Raw genomic sequence first — 20,172 nt, 5'->3', positions numbered from 1 at the left:
ATTTAGTACTTGCCTCAAGATGTTGTTGCATGCTCTGGAATCAAGTCTCGGTGTGGGGATGGCAGTTACCCTGTTTGAATGTTTACTTGATTTTCGTTGCTGTTCTCTCACTCTTCTGGTTAAACGTGACGATGTGATGAAATTGATGAGAGGACATTCACAAAGAACACCCATGACTAGGCCAGGACTCGAACTCGGAACTCGGCTGTTTCTTTGTATCTGACCTTCATTTTCATCTGATCACGATTCATCCTCGTGGTAGTAATTCAAGTCACCAGTAGAACGAGAAAAATGAAAATATCAAAATTCGCGTGATGCACTGGTTACAATCTTGCATAAAACATGAATGTTGGTCCCGATGTCTATTTCACGTTTTCATCACTCATAGCCATAGTTGCGATTAATGTAGAGAGGTAGAGGAACGGCGTGAAATAACCAAAATATAAATGTGGATGTATTTTAAGTGTGACTGTCCCTCCTCGACCGTTACAACCATGATGTAATCGTGAGCGTACAGTTTTTACTCTACTATCGACATCTTTGCAATACTTCTCCTCTTGATGATTCCATTTTACTGAAGAGAAATAGATTTTGAGACCAATAAGCAGAAGTTGTTGAAAGCATTGCCGTGATTATCTTTTTACATACTTTTACTTGCAGATGTTTACGTGGTCTGTGTTGTAGAATACATTTCTGGATTGTTCTCTGTTTGGAACTGAACCAAGATGACGAGATAGGTTGTGACAGCTCCTGCTATCTGTAATGAAAATTGTACATTTACTTTCAGTACCAAATAATCTGTATCATGTACTGTATGAGCATCAACTTTGGTAAGTCGTTTAACTTAGGGCATAAACAGACGATATAGAAACCATATGCACACTTGAGATATTGGTGTAACTTACTAATGCTATCCAGGATGGAATGATGATATTAAAGTTTACTTTAAGCACGAAAATTAATCTGGATAGAAACGCAGTGTTATTGGAAGGCGAACCACTGAACATGCCACGGAAGCTGGATGTGAACCTCTTGAGCAAAAAGCTGAATCAGAAACTTATAAAATGACACTTGATAAAATATTATCGTAGAATATAATAATGATGATGATAATAATAATAATAATAATAATAATAATAATAATAATAATAATAAAACATTTCCTCTATAAAATGACACTTGATGAAATATCGTAGAATATAATAATAATAACTTTGTTATAATAATACATTACCTCTAGACCATCCTGAGCGTTTGCCCTGTGAGCAAAATCTATTTTGAAAATACATATCCTTTCAAAAAGCAGGCATGATACTCGTATTCAAAATTATTAAAAATCGCCTTTGTACAGAATTCCTTCTGGACCATTCAAGTGAGTATTCGCGCTTTTTATTTTCTTTGTTCTCTATATATTTAAGTTAGTTTCGCGGCCCCACAAGCCTATTTTCTATCACAAGTGTATAGATAATAGTAAAAACAAATCCTGAAAAGATTTACTTGAATCTGTAGAAGGAAATCTAAACACATCTAATTCTCAGAATATAGAATAACGGTTTTTCGAAAATTGATTCTCTGGCACAGGCCAATGATCCTGCGCGAACTTCTCTACTTTAAGGCCTTGTGCACAAGCGAGTATCGTTTTGAAGACTTTGTGTCATCTCTTCAATTTGACGGCACTTCGATTACTCTTCTTATGCTCTATTCTACTGGGCATTTTAGTTTTGAAAGCTACAATGTAATTAGATGAACAGTGCGTTTACTGCCATACTCACTGAATACAGAAGAGAGGAATCCAATGGGAAAAATCCACAGACGGAAAACTTCACTTTCCGATGCAGAATTAGATGAGAAAACATGTTAATCTGTAAGAGAAAAGAGAAAAAAATATAAAAAATAATATGAATAAATTTCTACTGAAATGCCAATTGAGAAATATTTTTAGAGAAACGATGAGGAAGGATTTAAATTTGTACTCGAAATGGAACGGTTACTATACGTAATTCTTAATAGCGCTATCTTGGAATGCGCATAGAGGGTGCAGAATTTGATGACCATACAGTCTGATCTCGGCATTGGTGGAGACGATGTGATCAGTACCACGCTCCGACCGCCTTTAATCCTCCCTTGCCTTGGCTTCCAGGCGCGCATTTCGTTGATAACACTTTGGGTGGGCCTCAGACCCGCTTTTGCTGGGACACAAATGGAAAAAGTTCTTGAAGACAACTCATCCCACAAAACAAACTAGAGTTTTCTAAAGTGATAGCCGGCCCCCTTGGCGGAGTGGTTAGCACGTCGCGCTACGACGCCAGGGGTTCGAATCCCTGCCTGGGCATAGATGAGTGTCCATTTTTCAATTTCATCATATCATTACTCATCCCGATCTTCGGAATTAGCCAAAAGTGGGACAAAAGTGAAGTAAAATAATTCGAATAAATCAATCTAAACTGATAGCTGCAACCTACTTTTTTGTACACATGGAAATGTTATCCTACCTGTTGAACGGAATAAGAAACAAGTATTGACATTTGATTTTTTTCGCTTGGTTGTACAATTGTACCATTTGGTTATCTGTGACATATAAGTTGAGAGTTCAATAATGTAAACACAAGGGAAGGGAAGTAAATAGGAGGAAACGACCTTTGTTTAGAAGTACTATCCCAGTATTAGCTGGAGCTACTGAGGAAAATCACGGACAAACAGCTGTCATGATAGCCTGCACAGGATATTGAATCCGCAATCTCCCGCACACGAGCAGGCTTTCTTTTTCTCCTATAAATGCTATACACTGATTGATAATTTGGATAGCATAGTCTTACCTCTTCCTTTTCACTGGCTTCCAGCGAAGATGAGGCCAATTTGTGTACGAGAGAACCAGTTCGATCTGCCTGCAAAGAAAGTGATGCTGTGAGTACTAACAATTAAAACATGACTGTGATCGCTTAAAATTAATACCGGACCGTAGGCACAAAAATGAAACTAGAGTAGTTATAATCTGCCAATGTGTTTTTTTATTTGCTTTTTAGCCTTTGCTGTTTTTCTTCATCTTAAATGCTGCCAGTTTCCAACCAAAACTAGTCTCAAAACGTACAACAAACACAACGGTATGCCTTTCCAGTGGCTTGCGGTGAAGAAATGGGTGCAGTTATTTTCGAAACATCTTAATCTGGCTGCAACAGTCTGTCTAGCGAGTCTAAATACAGTGTAGAACGTGAGGAAGATGGTTAGTGTTAGGCGCTGAATTAGGATGAAGTCAGCGACTCACGTGTTGATTAGATGCTTCAGGAGTTAAGATTCGCTCTAAAGTTGTAAATACGTAACAGCCAGAGATTTTAAGAGAGTAATCTAACTCTTCTTGCTAGTGTGGCATTACACACTATCACTCGCGTTCAAGTTGAGAGAGATCTGTTTTTCAACTAAAATCTGAGTAAGACAATCATTCAAGAAGGTACGGACACTAGAAAAAAACATTCAACATTACACTTAAAAATATAATAAAATATCAGATAATGACACTAATCTGTGACAAACTCCAGATTTTACTCAGATAGACTAAACGGAACTGGACGTACAGTTGCAAGTGGTATCTGCTCATTAGGTGACATCTTACCAAGTTAATATTGAAATGAAAAGAATACCGATACATGTTACATGAAGAAGAGAAAATTTTAACTTCACTCACTTTTAGTCTCTTAGATTTTGTTCTTGTTGCATCACATCTGACTAAATGTCTAAGTTTTACAAATTTCACTAGAAATTGTTTGTGTTTATAGAGGGAGCCATGTAATATTCCAGTTCAAGAATCTCTATTTCTGCAGTGTGAAAAAATTAATCTAGTGGTACAGTGGGATCCATGAAGTATTACCGTGAAAATTGTCCATCGCCATATTCGTGCACTTTATTTGACCCAATAAGAGCTTCAAGAATTAAAAGAAAACTGAAAACAAGCTGCAGCCAACTTCACCAGCATACATAAAAATCTATCGCTTAAAAACACATAGGATGCAAGAGAAAAATTCATAAAATAGTCATGGACAATTTGCACAGTAATACTCATGGATCCCACTGTACCCCTAGATTATCTTTTTTCAATCTTCAGAAATAGAGATTATTGAACTGGAATATTGCATGAAATGCCCTTGTCACCATCCATAATTATCCTTTACAACAAAAACATTGTCTGTAGAACACTCTCATGGATATTGCCATAACACATTATACCTTATGCACTTAAGTGAAAACCTACTAACCTCTTTAACGACTGTGTCTGATCCAACTACCATGACGATCATTAACAATGAGTAGAAGATGATCCAACACAAGGACATGTAAGTTTCAGTAAGAGAGAGTTCAGACCCATCAAGTCCTTCTTTCCTTTGGAAGAAACCAAATATTACGTAAAAGGAGGTAATTGTAACTCCTATAAATGATTGAATTATGCCGAACAAGTTTTGAAGCTGGTACATAGAATTAACTTCGTCCATGGAATCTGAAAACAAAATATATAGTTCCCTTAGTCGTCCCAAGTGATAAACAGTTCTGCTTGCTCTCTGGCTTGAATGTCTTCTTAAGACCATTGGGACATCCAAGTTATTGTCAGTTAGAGAAGATATGAATTGGTTCATATGATAATATTGTCTGCTGAAAATTATGCAGAGAGAATAGAACTGAACAACCGATGAAAGCTGAGCCATGAAGCCCAAGATGCTCACCAATGAATGTAGTCCAAGTGGAATACTGTCATAATAGCTGAATTGTAGTACATGGTTTATAGTCAAGAGCACAATTATTGTGCAAGAAACAAGAAGAACCCACGGTATGCTACGAAGTTGTTCATCAGGGTGGAACAAGAGCTTATCAAATAATTTAAGTATATTTCTTGTCTTGATGAGATTCATGAAGCAAACTAAGGGAGGACACAATGCGTATAATACACAGTCCAATACGACGACATAGAACTTAGCTCCCTTGAAGTCCATAAATATGCTGGGGGTGATGAAAAACCGTACCAAGTAATATGACTGCAAAAAGACATTTAACAAGATAACAGTGTAGCCATATGCACTGCAAGTACATTTGTGATGAAAGTGTTTGCATGATCGAAACGAGGACAGATGTATAGACCCTAGGATGGACGAGATTTTATGAACGAGGCGAAAAGATTTAGGAACATCAAGAGCACCTTCCTCTATCTCCATGTCTTGATACGACACCGGACTGCAATAATGATGATTAATTTTTTTCTCGTACTGCGTATGACGTTTTGGTAACACAGTAGAAGACACCCTAAATTGAACAAACAATTTTCAATTATCTTCTGAAAGCCATCTTCAGGATTGTGATGGAAATCGATTTCGTTTTCCTAACTTCATTTGTTGCCGAACAAGCTGCTTCTCACTGTCCGGCCGCGATTAAACGTCTCTGATAATGAGGCGGCAAATATGTCTATTTGGTGGAAATCCGTCGTTATCTCTAACACTAAATCACCTACGATCACACAGACCTTTGACCCAGGATGTTTTGCAACCAAGAACACTTATTTAAGTTATAATTGGATAGCAGAAACATGGTATAGCACATCACCTCCATTCCCAAGACTTAAGATATAACATTACAGTCAATTTGGTTATGGCCTCCTCGATGGCGCAGTGGTAACGTCATCTCCTTGTAATCGAGGGATTCTGGTTCAATACCCGGCGAAGGCACACACTGATTCGGATGCAACGTCCCCCGGTTGGACACCAGTCATCACAAAGTTAGTCCGCTACTCCTTTAGTCGGGAACATGAGAATCTTTGCAAATCATCAGGGCTTGCTGGGCCGAAAAGAAACACAACACAGTATTCAAAGTTAAACATAGTTTTATAAGCACTTATATTTCCTATCGTATGTGTACTTACAAGCAAGACACAGATTTGCTTACGTTTCTGCCTGACGAGGAACAATTCTATATCATATTAAATCACATCGCAATCACTAAAGACACTTGCATATAGAATTAACGTTGGACAAGACAAACATAAATACACGAAAGTTTCTGTACTTAATTATTATTTCGAGTATAGCCAGAATGAAACGAAAATAGTTACCAATTACATTATTCCGGCATTCCATTAACTGTTACCACGTTCTTGTTGATCCTTCACCTTCACCTGTTTTCCAAACTCAGTCTGTCGTCAGGTGAGAAACATTCAGGTGTGTTCACTTCCTCTGCTGAGATGAGAAAGTGACGTCAACACGAACAGATTATGACGTATTTATAAACATCTACACAAATTCCAAACAATAACTGTATCAATCTAACTATAATTATCTGTGCTTCTAGAATAATGCCTTTAAATTCCACACCAGCAATACAGTAACTCCTGCTTATAGGAATCAATCCAAATATTTACTATATGGACCTTCCCTGAGAGGTCTACGGATTTATACATCCCGATTCTATCCTCGTTCTGGACCTTTCGGATGTAGCGCACTAAATATATATATATATATATATCTGGGGAATTCATCCTTCATTTGATCAGGAGTGGTAACAAACAACACATCAACTGCATTTTTCTTAATACTTATTTCTGCCTGGTGAAGGAAAAAGCATTCGCCAGAGGAAGTCGGAACCAAAACCTTCTTAAATGAATCCTTTGGTGCTAAAATTCAGACCACCGATTTCCAGTTCTACTTGTCTACCATCTAACACTCTCTTCTTGAGTCTTCTGGAAAATACGTACAGCAGTTTCACATATGGAATTTTTTTTTCACTTGACTGTCTGAAGATACATTTTCGGTCAGCAAAAAGAATTTACATATTATCCTTGTATTTTACGTCCCGTCGAGTTCACTTGCCTAAATGAAGAGGAGACACTTAGAAAAGGTCGACGTTTGTTTGACATGATTGGGATCGCTGGTTGATCAGAAACTCTCTAGTAGTCTCCACTGCTTCTTCCTGCTCAGAGGCAACGTCATGTCTTGGGGAGAAAGAACCACAATTGTCACCTCTACGTCGTGGAGAGTACCGTCTGAGCGGACTACGGCTACGTCGTTCTTCGTAACGCCATCTGTCTGGAGAATTCTGCTCTTGTTCTGGACGAGGCCTGTAGAAATTGCTCTGTTTGGTTTTGATCTTGGTTGAAACCTCTCCTGCCTAATCCTCTGTTGAATCTTCGAGGTCGTGAGAAATTTCCTCCTCGACTCTCTGAACCCGTCTGGATATTCCGGATCTTAAAACTTTTATTGCCTGCAGCATCTTTATTCTTGGAGTCGTCTTTATGCTTCCAAGCATCAGGGTCATCATAAATATCGAAGTCCTTTAAGAAGTGTGTCAATTCATCCACACTTCGTGGAGCATGCGCCAGACAAAGATTCCGAATGCGATACGGCAAGTGTCCAATGATCAAATTAAGTACTTCACTCTCATTAAAATTGTCAGCCAGGTTTCTATACGCTGCGTAGACACTCCAGGCAAAACTTTCTAAGTTGTCGTGAACCAGGCGAGAATACCTTCGGTTCCTCACACCCGCTAGTTGTCTTTGTTTTGCCTTTTCTGATGCAAATTCACCCTTAAAGCGTGCGCAGAAATCAGCATAATTCACAAAGTTGTCCATATTACCAGCTAACCAATGCTCAGCCTTGCCGGTGAAAACCCGAGGTAATAATTCCAATCTACAGTGCTCAGGCACTTGCATTAAGTCGAAACTGACATTTAATTCACGCAGATATCTTTCAGCAGATTGAGCTTCGATATCGCCTTTAAACTTCGGAATGTTCGCGATATCAGCCATTCTGGGCATCTTAAACTCTCTTCCGCGTCGAGGAGAAAAACCGTCATTACTATCCTTTTCTCTAGGCCTCTTGCATCTATCAGAAGTTGTGGTATTACCGGGGAAGAATGGGTTTGGAAGTACAACAGGAGGTTCATAGGCAGTAGCTTCTGGGTTCAGTCCTCGGATTGGATCAGGCACTATATCGGAAGAGGTTTCTGGTCGAATCTGTAAATTATGGATCTTTTCCTGCAGTTTACTGACCCTACTTATAATTGTAACTGTCTGTTCCTGAATTTCTTGGCGAAGAGATACTTCCATCTTTTTAGCCTTCTCATGGAGAAAATTAACCTTTTCTCCAGCTTCCTTTATTTCAACTTTCTGTCCGTGCACTATATTTTCTATGAGTTCTGTTCGTTCACCAAAGGTTTTTAGTGCTACATTAATAGACTCTACAGAACTCTTTAATTCTTGAACTCTCTCTGGAGGGTCACATTCAGATTCTCTTCCAGACTGGACAATTTCAAGGGAGGTTTCCATATTCTTCTTCAATTGATCCTGTTCTTTCTCTAACCGTCCTTGCCGAACTGTTCAGAACTCTAGCTGCTCTTCCACAATTTCCTTTACCCTTTCGTCCACCTTTTCAGTGACTTTAATACTAAGCTTTTCTATCTCTCCTCTGATGCTCTCTACCTGTTCAAGTTTATGTTGAGAGAATAGAGCCTGTAACTCTGACCTTAGCTTTATATCTTCCTGTATCCTCCTTTCTTCCTGGTTTTCAATCAATGAACGGAAAATATCTAAGTCTTCTTTTCTCTTTCTCTCTTCCTCCTCTTTCTCTTTCCTTCTCTTTTCTTCCTCTTCTTTTTCCTTCTTTCTCCTTTCGTCTTCCTCCTCTTTCTCTTTCCTTCTCTTTTCTTCTTCCTCTTCTTTTTCCTTCTTTCTCCTTTGGTCTTCCTCTTCTTTCTCTTTCCTTCTCTTTTCTCCTTGACCCTCTTTCTCTTTCCTTCTCTTTTCTTCTTCCTCTTCTTTCTCTTTCCTTCTCTTTTCTTCTTCCTCTTCTTTCTCTTTCCTTCTCTTTTCTTCTTCCTCTTCTTTCTCTTTCCTTCTCTTTTCTTCTATAGACTCAACTATGAGCTTAAACTCCATCATCTCCTTCTTTCGAACTTTCTCTATCTGAGCCATCTCTTTCTTATGTTGTTTCTCCTCCTCTATCCTTTCCTTCTGTCTACGCTCCTCATCCTTCTGTCTACGGTCTTCATCCTCCTTTTCTTTCTGGTTTCGCTCTGCTTTATCTTTCATCAACCAATCAAGTAGCCAGTGATCTGATAAGGGTTTGGTAGGAACGCTCGGTTCTGGTTCTGTTTCTGGTGCTGACAAGCATGATGTGCATCGCATCTCTTTATTTGATGCCAACGTTACTTCCTGCCCATCACAACTACTATGAAACCTCAGCAAACATTGGCAACACTGGAAGAATTCCCTGTCATTAGTAAGATCATGACAGCATCCAAACTTGGTTTCTGCATCCATTGTCGTTCTTCCTTTGCTTCGCAGATTCATTCCTGTCGCGTCTCCATTCTACAACACCGTCTATGACTCTTACCAGTTAATACCTTCACTTCACTTCACTACTTACTTTTTTGAAAGAATTTAAAATGTAATGACAAATTACATGAATTACAAAAAAAATGGTATTTATCTTCTTCTAAACTACAAAACTGGACTTATTTTTTTAAAGAATTTAAAATATAATGACAATTCACATGATTACAAAAGAAAAAGGTATTGTTGTGAAACATACCTTTCTACGAACGTTGACTCCTGTTCTTCTGCTCAGCAAATTTTGTTATTACTTTTTCGTTGAAGCCCTCTATGTTTGAAATGTATTCTATCTCTGTTGTAAGCAAGGCATCTGGTCTGTCTTGTCCCATTGCATTTCTTAAGTAGGTTTTAATACGCTTCAATGTGCTGAAACATCGTTCAGATTCAGCTGTTGCCACTGGAATTATTAAAACTATGTTTGTCATTTTTACTGTTTCTGAAAAGGTACCCTCTAAATAATTTTAAATAAAAAATGAATGCAATCTACTGGTAGATTTTATGTTTTTCAACTCTTCACTACAATAAAGAACACGAAGTTCCCTCTTTAGTTTGCCCTCTTCTATGAAGGGATAATAAATCTGGGAAGATGCCTCTGTTTAAAGATTGTTCGCTTTCATTATGTCTTCGTAGAGCAAGTTCATGTCGACCACAGAATTTTAAGCAATCGATAATTCTATTTAATATATGCCTATTTTTCCGGACAAATTCATTGTGTCTTGTAATTGACAGCCTATGTCCTTCATCAATTTGTGTTCGAACATCAACCCTGCCAAACTCACTCAAACATAGCGAATGAAAGCCACCAAAACACTACAGACGCAACGGAACTAGCCCCGAATCAGCACTCAAATCCATTGCACTCTCCCCTCCTCTCTCTGCTAGCATGTGACCTTCACTGTAGCGTAGGTCGGTGTAGGCCACGCCTTCCTTTGCGACGAGCCCCGGAAAACGATAATTGACATCAATGCCGCTAGGAGCATTCATTGCAACAGACGATGAATTTACGTGGGTAAAAATCGCCTTTTAAAAGACTGTGTGATAGTTATGCGTTATGGTGATTGATAATTACGTGACTACGTCCGTTTTTCTTTAGGGGCTAAGCCCCGGAAGCCCCAAGGGACGAAACGCCACTGGTCTTTTCCATGACCTCGATCTACTTTGTGGTTCTGGTAGTGGAGTGCTGTTGGTGGTGATGACATTGTGGGACTCCCGCTACTGTCGCTTTGAGTCCGTTCTGTATTGACAGCTCTGGACAGCCGCTCTTCTTATATACTCTCTGATTACCCGATCTTAGCTAATATAATGATATTGACCAGTTAAGGCCACTTATTTAAACACATGAATTTGACCACGCAGGGACATAAACACAATACACATTTCGTTTTGGTAATCATCCCAACACATTAAGTATTAATTATAAACCAGGTTATGAAACATTGAATAAATATAAAGCAACAACAATAATAAAATGAACACTGAACACGATATTCATTTTGATGATATGTTTGAATTTCTTCTGTTTTCATCAGAAAGTTTGTACTCCCGAATACTCTTTGGCCAGAAATAAAATATCACCCATGTGTTCTGCTTATTATTATAATTATTATAACGCTTTCTACATTTCTAAAAACATTACATAAATATAAGTGTCCTGCAGATGGCTTGACTATACAGTCTTGTTGATCAAATTCTTGGTTATCAAAGCCATCTTTACCATATAATATTACTAACACATATAAACTACTCTATCTTCTAGATGCATTTAATGCCTGGCTTCGTATGTCGTTGGAAGCAGAGACGTTGTTTGAGTTTCCCATTCATCTCCTGTTTGGAACTGAACCTGAATCAGGAGATAGGTGGTCACAGCTCCTGCAATCTGCGAAGAAAACATAGAAAATTATGTATGAGACGATATGAACTGCTTACTTACAGTACTCTACATCATATTGGATGGCCACAATTAAAGTTGTCCTATTCAGAGCCCTCTGGAGCCCATTTGAAGTATCTGATTGCGGTGAAACTTAGCATAAACGCCATGGAGACAATGGGGAAGCGAATGCTGACGAAAAAAAGTAGTTAAAATTTTGACCACCAGGTGGGAATGTGGCGCTTAAAATTAAAATGTCCTTACTCACAGCCCTCTGGACCCCGTTTGAAGCATCGGATTGCGGTGAAACTTGGTATAAAGGTCATGGAGACAATGGGGGAAGCGAATGCTGACGAGAAGAATGTAGTTCAAATTTTCACAAGCCGCCCCCATGGCGGAGTGGTTGGCACACCGCGGTGCGACGCCAGGGGCCCCGGGTTAGAATGCTGGCTTCTTGAGCATGGACGTTTGTCATGTATATTAATCAATTTCATCATATCATTACTCATCCCAGGCCTCCCCGATGGCGCAGTGGTAGCGTCGTCGCCTTGTAATCAAGGGGTCCCGGGTTCGATACCCGGTGGAGGCACAACTGGTTCGGATCCCACTTTAAACTGTAGGTAGTAGTTATGTTCCCGGATATAGTCCGATAAATCAATTGATTGGAAAAGATCGATGAAAGATCAATTGATGATAAAGGGCGGTGGACAAGCAAGCATTGTTTGGTTTTTGGTGGAAGGCCAGAAATGGACGGGGTTTGAGATATGGGTGAGAGATTTGATTGGTTTTTGGGGTATGGGGAGCTGGTGGCGTGGGATGATGAGTGAGAGCGTTGCCCGAGAAAGGTGAAAGGTTACAGATGAGCGGTTGGAATGACGAAATCAGGATGTGAGTGTGGGACTGTTGGGTGATATGGAAGTGGGGTAGAACAAAGGAGGTATTGTGGACGGTGTAAAGGTTGGAGATAAAGTTCGTTGTATGTTTCCGGGAGATGTTTTTGCGTGTTTATCGATAGTGGCGTCATTGTATGTGTGGTCGGTATAGGGTAACGACCGTATAGGGTAACGACCGATGGAGGGAGAAGTGAAAAAGGAAAAAGTTGTGGAGAAACAGGGAGTAAATAAAGTAAATAGAAAAAAAGTACAATTTGCGTTAGAGGATAGTGTGTATAGTATTCCGGGGTGGGAAGAGGATAGGAGGGGTACGTGGGCGTTGGACGCTTTGCGCGAGAGGATGCGCAGAGAAAATAGGTGCGTGATAAACAGGGAGGATGAGGTATATAAGGACGATTGATCTGTCTATGTTTACATCACAGTGAGCACCCTGTGTGACCATCGTCTTCTTCCAGAGATCCAGAGACTACCTTTCAGAGTCGATTTCGAAGTGATTTACCAGGTATATAACGGTATCCGGAGGTAAGTATAAAATGGGTATAGTATCGTGGATGCTGAAATTTATTGGAGGAATGATCGGGATGACTTCATCTCCTGATCGATCAGAGAAACCGGTAACTAGACAGAATTCTCGTCCGTTACCGACTCCTCCACAATCACCACGATCATCGATACGGTCAGGAATGTTATCGAAAAAAGAGACATATGTGAATGTCCCTAAATATTTTACGGAGAATGAATTTCGAAAGTTGTGGGAAGAAAAGAACGCTGCCCAACACGGGTACGAAAAAATTAAACGTTATAGAAAGAACAGTATCGATGATGCTGGTGAATTGTCGAGGAAGAGAAAACGTGATATGTATAATGTAAAGTGTAATCCTATGTATGGGTATACAGAGTGTTCTCCCGAAAAGACTGTGTATCAGACATATCCTGTAACAGTTAATAGATCAAAGAAATTTAAAAGTTGTAAATCGGAAATATTTGGACATCAGAATACAAAATTGATTATTTTTGACGCCCCTGTAAGGTTCAGAGAATCCTTTTTAATTACCGTCTACAATCAAAATTTAGTGTCTGAAACGTTTTTGGAAGTTGAAAATAACGGTTTTCCGATCAGTATGCGTTTTATTAATAATCGCAGAGCAGGTTTATGTGAGACACACTATCTGTTCGAAAGAGCACCTGTATACGGGCATTTGTCGTACGGTATATGGACGAGTCGTGTAGCTAGTGAAATAGCGACACACGGATACAATGCAGGACCTTTTATTTTAGTATCAGGGCTTTCCTCATTGGATTGCATCTGTATAGAAACAGAATCGGAATTAAATTCGGAGTATTTAGATACATCTGAGTTACATGCTCCTCCACGTTGCAGGGCAACAAAATATATCATCATGGCGAATGAAAGACTGAATTGCGACCGTACCGATGTCGAATTGACACGGTACGAAAATTTGGAAGATCTGCTGAATAACGAAATTCCTCAATTATATAGGGTCGGCTGCCACGGTAAGTATATGATGGTAGATCATTGTGATGTTGCAACGTTAATGCAGATATTTCGGAGAGAGTACCGAGAATCTGTATTAACACTGGGGGAGATATTCCGGTGGTTTCGATACAGTGTGTCCCCTGAGGACCTGATAGGTGAAATATTAGGAGTAAAAGGCCCTACATTGGATCTGGAAGAATTATCGGATTATTGTTACAATCCATTACGACGAGATGATGTAAGAAATAAATATTTTTTTATTTCTAGCCTTCACAAAGTAGAAGAAAAATTTACCAGAACTTTGACCCCACCTCACCGTGAATTCCCTAACATCATCGAGGAGACCGATACATCAGAAGTGGAAGACGTGTAAAAATAAAAGGTAAGAAAAAATATTACCTATATTTATTGATAGATTATAAATCGCCGTCCTCTTCATCCGTGATATCTATAATTGAAGGCGTAACAGGAGGAGACGGTGACGCCGCAGCAGGAGAAGGTGGCGTAGCAACAGGGGACGGTGGCGTAGCAACACGAGGGACCGGAGGGACCGGCACAACGGCGGGAGGAACAGGCACAGCGGCAGGAGGGGGTGGCACAGCAGCAGGAGGAGGTGGTGCAACAGCACCATTCCGGACGAGTTCCAGGAGAGGCTCCGGCACCAACCCGAAGAACTGAACGCCTCGTTCTTCGTGGATACGACGGAGCCTGAAAAAAAGAAGGGAGTTAGAATAATAATATTTCATATTCACACATAAATCGGAAATTGTATAGATAGGGGTGATGATGTAATAGATATAATTGAAAAAATATATTACCTTTCCAGGATCTCGCCGATCTCTGCCTCCAACTCTCTCCTAAACTCTTCCCGCCTGGCTATGAATCCGTTGTTCGCGGTAACGGCACGTTGGAGTGTTTCCACCAAACGGTGTCCGATACCCTCTAATTCAGCGCCTAAACGGTCACCAGTTGTGTGCGCCTCCACATCGACTCCTGCCACTCTATCCGTGTACCGGCGAAATGCCCTCTGCATGTTCTGGATTTCTTCCTGCACATCGGCGTTAGCCATATACAGAAGGAAGGCCTCTAAAAGAGCCAACCCCCGATTGTTCTAAAACAAAAATGTATAACTGTAATCAAGGTGTACGTGCGATATATCTAACATATTTTCTTTATATTTTCAGATATGGCATCCCTACCATTTGAATTCAATGTATTGCATGGGAATCTTAAAGATGCAGAACATTCCGGGGAACGAAGGAATCTGTGGAGCAAGGTCCAAGCTCGCCAAGTGGAGAGACAGATCGCATGCTACATAGATTTCTGCGAGGAGAACGGGTTAGCAGAGAACCTGATGAAGAACCTGGAGGAGGTCTGCCGTGATATGGAAGTCCAAATCGACACGCTCACTAAAATGTTTAGTTACATATCAGAAAAAAAGAACACGTCCCCAGTATTTGGGGATTTTTTGGAAAATGTAAAACAGGCACAGTATGTGCCATCTCATTTATCCCTTCGTGTATGTTTCGAAATGATGGAGGTTTTCAAAAATATTAGAAAACAAAAAACTGAGGAGACAAAAAAGAACGATGAAAAGGAGATGGAGAGTAAAATGTCAGAACTTCTAAAGAAAAGAAAATTGGACAAATAAATACTAACACCACTAATACACTAACACTTTTGTCCGATTTTCGTTTGTCTAAACGAGAAAGTGTATAGGTGATTTAGTAAATGAAATGTATATATTTTAAAATACAACTAGATGGATATGAAATGTTTATAATAAAATATAATCAGAAAATATGTTATTTTTATATTAATATGAAATACCTGTATGTTAATTACGTTTTTCTCATAATACATTGGTGACATAGCTGTTTTATAATCAGAGTTCCGGATCTGCTATTCCATAAAAATGGTTCGAATCCGATTTTACTATGGTGACATGTCTCATAATTAAAGTCCCGGGTTCGACACCTGGTAAAAATACACAGTAATACGAACTCTTGATTTTGATTGGTTGTTTAAAGTCTACTTTATGCACATTAAGGCTAATCGGAACTAGACCTACAGTTTAAAGTGGGATCCGAAATGTGCCTCCACCGGGAATCGAATCCGGGACCCTTGATTACAAGACGACGACGTTACCACTGTGTCATCGGGGAGGTCTAACAATTCGAACCCCGGTGTAAACTGGAGGTCTAGTTGTGATTAGTCTCTTTACATAAAATAAGTTAGAAACAGACAAACATGCAAATTACTTACCAAGTTTCCGTTCTCCATTTCTGTTCTGTTGCAGACGGTAAAATGTGAAGAAAGACTGCTATAAATATTCCATATATTGGCGGTAGTTTGATCCAAATTTTGTAACATCCTCCGTGTATCATTTAAAGGTTAGCGGTCAAATTATAATTGGGAAACGGAAAACATATTTTACAAGACGTTTTGACATTCTAAAGATTATAGAGGTTACGTAGCAATTAGTGGGAAACATATTTCACAAGCTGTTTTGACGTTCTCTGAAAGTATCTCTATGTATCATTCTAAAGGTTAGAGGTTACGCAGCAATTGGCAGTCTCGAGAAGGTTCTTTGTCACATTTGAGAGTATTGAGAAATAATGAAGGAGTCGATAAACTCTCGAGTCTTTTTCATTCTCCGGTGTTTATAAATTCTGTGTTTCAATATCTCGGTAGACGTAGTAATGTTTAAAAGTTAAGGATGCAATTGTAATCAGCAGTTTTGAGATGAGGGTTAAAGGTTTACAAGAAGAATAAACCCTAAGGAGGTTATTTGCGGTCGATCTTTTACGAAACTACACAGAACAGACACTTTAAAAATATGGAACAGGGTTCTGTGTCAAATGATGTTTATTGAAAACCAGGGCCGGCCCGGGCCCCCTAGGAAATGATGAATAACGATTGGTGAAGTTATCACTGCATGTTGAAAACCAGGGCCGGTCCGGACCCTTGGGAAATGGTTAATAACCATCGTAATGTTATTTCTGTATGTATATCGAAAACCAGGGCCGGCCCGGGCCCCCTAGGAAATGATGAATAACGATTGGTGAAGTTTTCACTGCAAGTTGAAAACCAGGGTCGGTCCGGACCCTTTGGGAAATGGTTAATAACCATCGTAATGTTATTTCTATATGTATATCGAAAACCAGGGCCGGCCCGGGCTCCCTAGAAAATGATGAATAACGATTGGTGAAGTTTTCACTGCAAGTTGAAAACCAGGGCCAGCCCGGGCCCTAGGAAATGATGAATAACGTTTGGTGAAGTTATTACTGTATGTTAAAACCAGGGCCGGCCCGGGTCCCTTGAAAAATGGTGAATAACCATCGTAACTTTATTTCTGTATGTATATCGAAAACCAGGGCCAGCCCGGGCCCCTAGGAAATGATAAATAACGTTTGGTGAAGTTATTACTGTATGTTAAAACCAGGGCCGGCCCGGGCCCCTTGAAAAATGGTGAATAACCATCGTAACCTTATTTCTGTATGTATATCCAAAACCAGGGCCAGCCCGGGCCCCTAGGAAATGATGAATAACGTTTGGTGAAGTTATTACTGTATGTTAAAACCAGGGCCGGCCCGGGCCCTCGAAAAATGGTGAATGACCTTTGACCCCAAACTTATTTATTTTTTTTTTTTTAATTTTTATTTTTTTTTTTTTGATTTTTTATTTATTTTTTTTTTTTTTTATTTTTTTTATTTTATTTTTTTTTTTTTTTTTTTTTGGCAAACTTCCAAATCGTTATATCTCCGTGCCTAATTGAGATAGAAGGATGATCGATAGGTCGTTGAACTCGGAATGAAATCCTCTTTCTATTGGAAAAGATTTCATCATTCTAGGATCAACAGTTTCCTATTTCCTTTATTACCAATCGAAGACTAACCTTCCGACCACTCTACTAAAAGGTCTCGATGTGCAGATTCCGAATCTGTAACAGTTTTCAGGCTAACTCAATCAGCAACACGACTATGTCCCTTTGAAATGTTTGGGTTTTCTGAAATTTTGCCAAGTTTTAGGTTATCAGGCAATTCGACCTCTACAATTGTTGTTCTATTTATTAGAAATATCTTTTCATTATCGAAAACTTTAACCTTGTTTATAGATAAGAACCAGGAAACCGTTACACATTTCTAGAAAGTTTACAATACAACCAGGAAACCGTTAGATAAATCATTAAAACAAAAGGGGTCGTAGATACCGGAAAGATTGTTACTTATTTCCTGGAAACCTATAAATCAGACAGTAAAACCGTTAGAATCAGTATTGTGAGGCTGAGGTATATAACATAGACACCCTCTTTCGTGAGTAGTTTCTGGAATACTATTATCCTCCTATCATGGACTTACAGTTATCTGCTGACGAATTGTTAGTGTTATATCGTAACGGGTATTACAAAACAGCTGACCAGTTACGAAAACTGCTGGCGTACATTGCACAAAGGATAATTGAAGGAGAGACTGTCTCTTTAGTTGAAGAGTATGATCAATTACTACGGGCAGTAACAACAACAACAACAACAACAACACCCGAACTTTTCGGAAAAGGAGTATCATCGTCACCGAATATTCACACATCCGATACTGCATCATCTCAAGGAACTTCAAGGAATGCCGTATCCAGACCAGACCCGGAACCTCTACCTGGACCGTCTTGGAGAGAGGACCCCTTACCGACAGTTGAACAGTCACCTCAGAATATTTCTGAATCACATAGAAGAGGTAAGAAAAGAAAACGTGATACAATACCTCGTGAACACATAGGAAATATATTGTTACACAATATTCAGGAACGTGAATACCCTAAATTTCGTTCCAAGGGACAACGTGTGGAATTCAGTTTCTCACATCCTCCAGAAAATGTTGACCCTCACAGTTGGATTCGTCAAGGTGTTGAAAACCTTCTCACCTATGTGAAAAAGAATGCTAAGGACGGAGATAAAATAGGTTTAACATTATCTAACATATCCGACCCAAATGTAAAAGATATTTATATCGGATGGCATAGAAGTGATCAGTTACATAGTGATATGGTATGGACTGTTATGCATAAAATACTACAAAGTGCAAAAACATTTTCAAGTACAGACCGTCTAATTTTACGGGCTGACCGTGTTGATATACCTGTCGGAGGAGGAGGAGACGGTAAGCGTGCCTATTGTTTACCAAATTATATCCTAAGTACACTGAAGAGAAGTGTTGTCAGTGTACCAAATAGAAAACAACCTCTTTGTTTAGCTGAAGCTTTGGTTATAGGGAAAGCCTATGTAGATAAAGATCCATCGTATACACAATACAGAAAAAATAGAAATCTTCTTAGACCTGTTTTTGAACTAATGCGAAAGGCAGGTGTAAATCTAACAGACAATACGTGTGTCGGAAGTGGAATTCCTGAACTCAAAAAATTTCAGCAAGTTCTTACAGAATATAAAATCACTGTGTACAATAACCTTCGTGATGTTAAAGATATTCTTTTTGAAGGAGAGGTCGAGAATGTCTCCAAATACATATATCTTCTATACGACAGTACTCGGCAGCATTACGATGTTATTGTGAACCGTGTTGGAGCTTTTGCAGCAAAACAGGAATGCCAGGGATGTAACGAACTTATATTTTGTAAACCACATATTCATCAGTGCAAACAAATGTGTTCCATGTGTCGCGCAATCCCTCCATGTGTACCTGAAACAGGATTTTATAAAACATGTCAAACATGTCACAGGATTTTCAAAAATGAGAAATGTTTTACAAATCATGTTTCTACACTATTTCGAAACGGTACAGTATGTAGTGAAATCCAACAGTGTCCTCGATGTTTTAGAATTGTTCTCACAAATAATTCGTATGAGAAAGTACATAGGTGTAACATGAAATACTGTACTGTCTGTAACTGTGTGAAACCTATAAATCATATGTGTTACATGTCCATTCCAAAAGCTAAACAGAATTCGAAATTTCTATTTGTGTTTTATGATTTCGAATGTTATACTGATATTCCGTACTGCGATAAAGAAAAAACTTTTCTTCATGTTCCGAATCTAATCGTGGTACAAACAGCCTGCCATGCATGTCATAACGAAGAGGATTTAACAGTTTCGTGTTCTGTCTGTGGTACAAGACAGTTTATATTCTGGGATGATCCTGTAGAAACATTTCTCTCCTATCTCGAACTGCAACATAAGTTTTCCAATATAACTATTTGTGCACACAATGCACGAGGTTATGATTGCACGTTTATATTGAGAAAAATGTTGGAAAAAGGGATGAAACCTCGTATAATCTTGGATGGAACCAAAATCATCAGTATGACGTACCAAAATCTCTACTTTATCGACAGTCTTAATTATGTTCAAACGAATCTTGCAGGGTTTTCAAAACTGTTCGGTCTTCCAGTGCAGAAAGGATATTATCCGCATTTGTGGAACACATACAAAAATCGAAATTACATAGGACCTACACCTCCTCCTTCTGCATACGGATATGAATATATGAAAACAATTGAAGATCAGACAAATTTCATGTCTTGGTATGATACTGAATGCAAA

At 39.1% G+C, this 20,172-nt stretch overlaps 1 protein-coding gene across 1 annotated transcript; it reads right to left on the bottom strand.

The window, feature by feature from the left end:
* Positions 1-664: 664 nt before the first annotated feature.
* On the bottom strand, positions 665-12,560 carry LOC146001411 (putative gustatory receptor 28b). Its single transcript, XM_083138729.1, has 6 exons — positions 12,534-12,560; positions 11,128-11,234; positions 4,248-4,371; positions 2,817-2,885; positions 1,773-1,862; positions 665-757 (listed from the first exon to the last, which is right to left on the bottom strand). The coding sequence occupies exons 1-6, from the start codon at positions 12,558-12,560 to the stop codon at positions 665-667; spliced, it is 510 nt and encodes a 169-aa protein (XP_082994855.1).
* Between the last annotated feature and the right edge of the window lie 7,612 nt (positions 12,561-20,172).

Source organism: Lepisma saccharinum, chromosome 17 (assembly GCF_977018435.1).
Source record: "Lepisma saccharinum chromosome 17, izLepSacc3.1, whole genome shotgun sequence".
NCBI classification, from domain to species: Eukaryota; Metazoa; Arthropoda; class Insecta; order Zygentoma; family Lepismatidae; genus Lepisma; species Lepisma saccharinum.
The sequence above is the reverse complement of the archived record's forward strand: the minus strand, read 5'-3'. Positions and strand labels throughout refer to the sequence as shown.